This window comes from Amaranthus tricolor, chromosome 3, assembly GCF_026212465.1.
Source record: "Amaranthus tricolor cultivar Red isolate AtriRed21 chromosome 3, ASM2621246v1, whole genome shotgun sequence".
NCBI lineage: Eukaryota > Viridiplantae > Streptophyta > Magnoliopsida > Caryophyllales > Amaranthaceae > Amaranthus > Amaranthus tricolor.
Window position 1 is genome coordinate 32,022,235 of NC_080049.1, and position 6,425 is coordinate 32,028,659.

General features: G+C 31.3%; 1 protein-coding gene across 1 annotated transcript; it reads left to right on the forward strand.

Moving 5' to 3' along the window:
• The first annotated feature begins 1,383 nt into the window (after positions 1 to 1,383).
• LOC130808717 (ACT domain-containing protein ACR4-like) lies at positions 1,384 to 5,815 on the forward strand. The gene is made up of 7 exons (XM_057674183.1): positions 1,384 to 1,762; positions 1,896 to 1,941; positions 2,147 to 2,261; positions 2,426 to 2,493; positions 4,192 to 4,794; positions 4,905 to 5,009; positions 5,188 to 5,815. The coding sequence occupies exons 1-7, from the start codon at positions 1,689 to 1,691 to the stop codon at positions 5,530 to 5,532; spliced, it is 1,356 nt and encodes a 451-aa protein (XP_057530166.1). The 5' UTR covers positions 1,384 to 1,688; the 3' UTR covers positions 5,533 to 5,815.
• Positions 5,816 to 6,425: the final 610 nt, after the last annotated feature.

Here is a 6,425-nt window from a genome sequence, read left to right on the forward strand (position 1 = left end):
GCGTAAATCTTGAAAGAGTACCAAAGGAAGGCCTATGGTAAAGATATATGCGATTTGATATCGAGAAGGAACACGAAGAACTCAAACTTGACTACGTGCAACTTTTCACGGATTAAGTGAATATCTATTTCAATCTGCTTGTTGCGTTGATGATTAACTGGATTCCGAGATAAATAAATTACACTAATATTGTCATAATAAATTAATATTGCTTTTACAATCGGAAAATTGAGTTTAAGTAACAAAATTCTTAACTAACAAATGCCATCTCAAAGTAAATAGGAGGATGTGATATGACGATCCCTGCCCTTGTGTTTGTTCTAAAAAGGGTGTGAATAGGGAGAAAAGAAGGAAGAATTGACTAACGAATAAATGATGGGAGAGCCGCCTTGGTTGGAGGGATGAGTAGCATAAGACTTAACATAATCAAACAAGCAATGACCAAGTGTTATTTAAGGGGGCAGTATGAGAAACAAGAGGAGTCAGTGTAGGTCCGGCATGATCTTATGAAGAGAAGCGATTTATATATAATTAAATAGTAGTATATTTTATATATATAATGAGAATAAATATTTTTTATTTAAAATTATTTTACTTAAAGATAATCAATTACAAAAGTAGCTAGGTGAGAATTGGGATAATCCCTCTCTATTTTGATTTTGGCCCTTAAATCTCTTCGGGTTCCTCTTTCCACTACCAGTTATGCCAATATAAATCAAAATTCTTACACTATGCTCAATAAATTTTAATATTTCCTCACAAAAATATAAAATTAACTTTATCATTATTGTAATTATATAATTGGTGTTACAATTATCATTTTTCAGTGATAAATCTTGGAATATAATTTAGAAGCGGACAAAATTACTCTGTAAATAAAAACCTAAGGATTAAAAGTTATATAATATCTAGTTCAAAAACATTACTCTTAAGTTATAGTATATTTTTTTTTTTATTATAAAAGTTATATAATATTTTATTTTTGTATAATAATCTAAAAATTTTAAGGGGTCAGACACTTTAGCCTTAACAAACATTTGTAATTTAATTATTATTATTATTATTTACTAAATATGCAATAAATGTTACTAATAATAATTTTCTTATAATTTTTTTTTAACACCAGTCAGTTTTAATGTAATTATATAATGATATCTTAAATCATTACTTTTGATTTTATAATGCTATAAGTTATAATGTTCTGAAAATAACTTCATGTATTATACAAATGTTTATTTTACTAAACAATAACATTTTATATAATGCTAGTCAATAATTTATCATTAGTTTTTCTTTTGAGGGAAATTTATCATTAGTTTAGGACACCAAAATTAAAAATTATCAAATGGAAAAAAGATTAAAAACAATATAAAACTCTTCAACAAACTCAAAAGCCAAACAAACCCTCTCCTAGCCTCCTTTACTTTCTCCCTTCTCTCTTTCTCTTTCTCTTTCTCTTTCTTGTATTTCGCACACACAAACTCCACTCTTCACCCACCTCAAAATACACACATACATACTTCTACACTCACCTCAGTAAACCCAAATTTGACGAAACAAACAGAGCAAAACAGAGTACCTTTAACACACCAATTCTTCCTCAATTCTTCTTTTTTTTGTTAAATTTTCTGAATCTTTCCCTCTTTTTCTTTCTCTCTTAAGGTGGGTTTTCTCAATTTTTCTTGTTAATGGATTGTTGGACGTCATCTCTTAAAGTAGACGATGAATTTCAGAAATTGGTTTTGCGTATGAACCCTCCAAGGTTATTATTTTTATTCTTTTTTTCCCTTTTTAATTGAATTCTTGGTTATTAATCATTGAATTGAAATGGGTTTTATTAATTGTCAAATTTGATTTCTGTTTGAGGTCTTAATTTGATTGTCGGCTGTTTTTAGGGTTACTGTTGATAATACATCAAGTAGAAATACAACTTTGATCAAGGTAATTTTTTTCACCTTTTATATAAATTCAATTTCAATTCTTCAATTTTCTTTTGAATCGAGAGTTGGTTCTTATTTCAATTGCAACGATTATCACTTTTGCCGAATAAGATCATGAGTTCGATTCTCACATATCCCCGGAAAATTCATCTGAATATTGAATTATGAAACTTAATCAACTTAATATTTTTTGTGAAATTTTGTAGGTAGATAGTGCTAATAAGAGGGGTAGTTTGTTGGAGGTAGTTCAAGTTCTAAATGACATGAACCTAATCATCAGAAGAGCTTATATTTCTTCAGATGGAGAGTGGTTTATGGATGGTAAGCATTTAATTATCTCTTTTCTAATTACAATTTATATCTTAATCTTGTTGAAATGATTAATTATGATGTTAACACATAAACTTATGTGATTAATATTATTGGGTACCCACTCTATGATTAAATTTTAAATCAATAATTTTTTTTTTTGTCTTGTCTTGTAGTATTTCATGTCACGGATCAACATGGGAATAAGCTATATGAAGATGATGTTGCAGAAAGAATTCAACAGGTAAAACTATATTGGAAAATGAGCCATTTTGTAAAGGGTCATTTTTTATTTATTTAATTACATTTTTGTGATTAGTCAATAAATTAATGAAATAATTAATCATATTTAAGAGTTTGGCATTGAAATGGCCATCTATCTACAGGAAAAGTCTTTTATGCTACTATCATTTTATTCATAATTGGGACTTAGGAGCATACAATATTGGGTTTGCCTATAAATGTACCTTTCGTCTCTAAAATATGTTCCCATCTAATTAAAATAATATTCCTAAATAAAAAGGTCAAGATTTAAATACTCTCTCCTATTCAACCTAATTGTCCACGTATTTTTTTTACAGTTGTCGAGATAATATTTTAACTTTTAATATATCTAACATGCTTAATTAAAATTTGTAAAAAGTTAATAGTAATAATCTCTGCATTATAACAAATTATACAAGATTCTACTAAACTATATTTTAATTTAATATTAAAAAATAAATAGAACTGTTTGGAAGAATAGAAGAAAGTATATATTAGGGACATAGAAAACATGACTTTTGTTGGCTGAACATCTTTATTTACTTCAATATACTATTTATGGGAAGGAAGGTTAATTAATGGGTTAATGGTCCATATTCTTATTTAAGTTTAGGGTTTAGATTTTTACATGATGTGAATTTTGTGTTCAATAATTGGGATTAGTGGGACCCTTAGTATTCTACTAAATGAGTGGTTAAAAGGTTTTACCAGTATAAATTCTGCAAGTAAAATATTTTGTATAGTGGGTTGCATGTGAGGTTCTGGACTATTTTGGGTGGATGTGATTTGTGTAGGGTTAAACACTGAGGAAACTACTTTGTCAAAGAAGAGTAAAGTTTTCTTTCCTTTTTATTTGGCAGTGGGGGAATAGTTGAATGCACTGGACAAAGTGGGTGTTGTTCTCACATTCTTGGTTTAAATAGCTAATTTTCCACATGATTGTGTTCTTCATCTAGGAATATTTAGCAATAGCTTTCCACTTCATTTGTGGTAAAAACCATATACTTGCACTTTGTCTCATAGCAAAAAAAATAAAAGTAGGTAAAAAGGATAATTTATACGTGGATGAGAATTAAACAGTGCATGGGTTATGATTAAAAATAGAGTTGTAGCAACTGCTATGGGACGGATCAAAATGAAAAATGTAGCAAAATCAGTGGGACAAAGGGAGTATTTAAGCCGGTAGTAGTAGCGTATAGCGCAAAAACAGGGTCATTTAACCATCTTGCAATTGTATCGTAAATGTTTTTTATTTACCACCACCAAAATATAGGCCGCATCGACAGCGCAATCCGTTTTGCGACCGTATGCACTATGTTGTAACCCTATAATTTGTTATATACTCAATCAAAGGAAACCATCATTTTCTAAAAATTTGCCAAGTTGGCCTAAATTTATAAAATATGGGTAGACATTTGTTTCAGAAAACGTTATAATTTCTAATATATTTTTATGATAATTTTGCACATGCATTTTTGTATTGGATTTTTTTTGTATTTATTAGTGATTTGTGTTGTTACTGACTTTTATTGGGTCCACCACCAATGACTTATACACGTCAGAATATTAAGATTCAAGAATTTAAAATAAGTTGTAATCTAAAACAAAACATTCTCGTTTTCTTGCTGTTGTTTATTGAATCTAGCCCTCAAGTTGCTAATTGATTGTGACATTACAGTCACTAGGTCCGAGAGCACGTAGCTTTCGATCAAGGAGATCAGTGGGGATGCAAGCTGTTGTGGAGCACACAACCATAGAGCTTACAGGAAGAGATAGGCCGGGCTTGCTCTCCGAAATCTTTGCGGTCCTCACTGATCATAAATGCAATGTAGTGGCAGCCGAAGTCTGGACACACAGCTCTAGAATGGCATCAGTCGTTTATATCACTGACGAAGCAACAGGGTCACCAATTTATGATCCTGACCGCCTCACCAAAATCGAGAACCTTCTGCTGGCAGTTCTAATGGAGGACCGCGACAAGAGGAGCGCTAATACTCTCGTCTCAGTTGGGGGGACTCATACTGAGAGGAGGTTACATCAAATGATGTATGCTGATCGTGATTATGATATGATGAACGTAGATGGTGCAAGTCCAGGGTCTAGCCAGCCGAGAAAACCTCTTGTAACAGTCGATAATTGTTCAGAAAGAGGGTACACGGTTGTGAATTTGCGATCTGCGGATAAGCCAAAGCTGCTTTTTGATACAGTGTGTACACTGACAGATATGCAGTATGTAGTTTACCATGCCACACTTATAGCTGAAGGTCCAGAAGCTTATCAGGTAAAGCATTTTACTAACACAAATTGTCCTGTATTATGTTGGTTTATTTAGCTTACTTTTGATTGTTTAGAGCTTATTTTGGAGTTAATTTTAAGTCCTGAATTCAACAGGAATATTACATTAGACACACTGACGGATGTCCTATTAGTTCGGAAGCTGAGAGGCAACGGCTAATCCAATGTCTCGAGGCTGCTATTAGCCGAAGAACTTCTGAGGTATGTGTTTTCATCTTATATTGTAAAAATAAACATATTTTATGTCGGATTTACTTAATCTTATCCTTGTAAAAATAAACAGCCAATACTATACTCGATCGAATCAGTCAACAGTCGTTTGCTAAACTTGGCCTTTTCTGCTACGCGTTAAGAAATCTCCGTTTTTGTATGTTTACAGGGTATTAGATTGGAACTGTGTAGTGACGACAGAGTAGGACTTCTCTCGGATGTAACGAGGATATTCAGAGAAAACGGGCTATCAGTCACCCGAGCAGAGGTAACAACTCGGGGGTGTCAAGCGATAAATGTATTCTACGTGATCGATTCATCGGGGAATGCAGTGAAAAGCGAAACAATAGAAGCAGTTCGAAAAGAGATCGGGCTGACAATACTCCAAGTAAAAGAAGACGAGTACTCAAAATCTCCTCCTCAAGATGGCGGAAGATTCTCATTGGGAAATCTGTTTAAATCAAGATCAGAAAAATTCTTGTTTAGTTTGGGGCTCATAAAGTCATATTCTTAAGCAGAATGTAGACTGAGTCTTAATAGTAGTAGGTTGTTTGGGGATAGAATTGAATTAGTTGTAGGTTTTAGTTTGTCCAAAAAAGTAAAGCTGTGTAGAAAAGCTTTTAAGCTGAACTTGTGTTGATGTTAGGGTCAGACATAAAAGCTTTTTACCTGCTGTCCACATCCATCTTGTAAAGTATATATGTAAATTCTGTCAAGCTGTCAGTTTCGGTTCTTTTAAGTAGGTAAGACATTGTAAATATAAATCAATTCAAGTCAACCACATTTTATTCGTTTCATTATTGGTATAAAAATTAGTTTTTGGTCTAATTTTATACGCTACGTTACATATTATGGGGTGTGTTACCTTTTTATGGAAATATTTGGTAAATTTAGTTATTGACTGTTTATTAAAGAAAAAGTGGGTTGATAAGCCAAAAGTTAAATTAAAAGAGTTAATTGCGGTAGATTTTTAATTTTGGCTTAAACGTCTTTTATTAAACACTTTTTTTTGACTGTTTTATCAACTAAAAAGTCAAAAGTCACAAATCAACCAAAAAGTCAATATAAAAGACTAAAAGTCAAAATCTAAAAAATCTGTGATAGTTAAGCTCTTTTCTTCAAACATGTATTTTTCTTTATAATTTCGTTATTACCTAATACCATATATTGAAGTGGTAGCGGATTAGTACATATATTTGTGAAGTAAAATAATGATTAAAGTATGACAAACGTGATTGTCAAATAAATTGTTTAGCTAAGTTAATTATATATTATAACTTATTTCCATTATGATTTCATTGTTTTTTTTAATCTAAGTTATATCGATGTTTTTGGTGTATTAAGTTTTGATTGAATGCATTGGTCAACCAGAAAGAATTAAAGTATATAACTTAATTTATTAAAAAA

Excerpts from the sequence above, each read along its gene's own strand:
- LOC130808717 (XM_057674183.1), top strand. The coding sequence starts at position 1,689 with ATGGATTGTTGGACGTCATCTCTTAAAGTAGACGATGAATTTCAGAAA. Across the intron at positions 2,494-4,191 it reads TTGCAGAAAGAATTCAACAG|TCACTAGGTCCGAGAGCACG; the intron begins GTAAAACTATAT and ends GTGACATTACAG. Across the intron at positions 5,010-5,187 it reads TTAGCCGAAGAACTTCTGAG|GGTATTAGATTGGAACTGTG; the intron begins GTATGTGTTTTC and ends GTATGTTTACAG.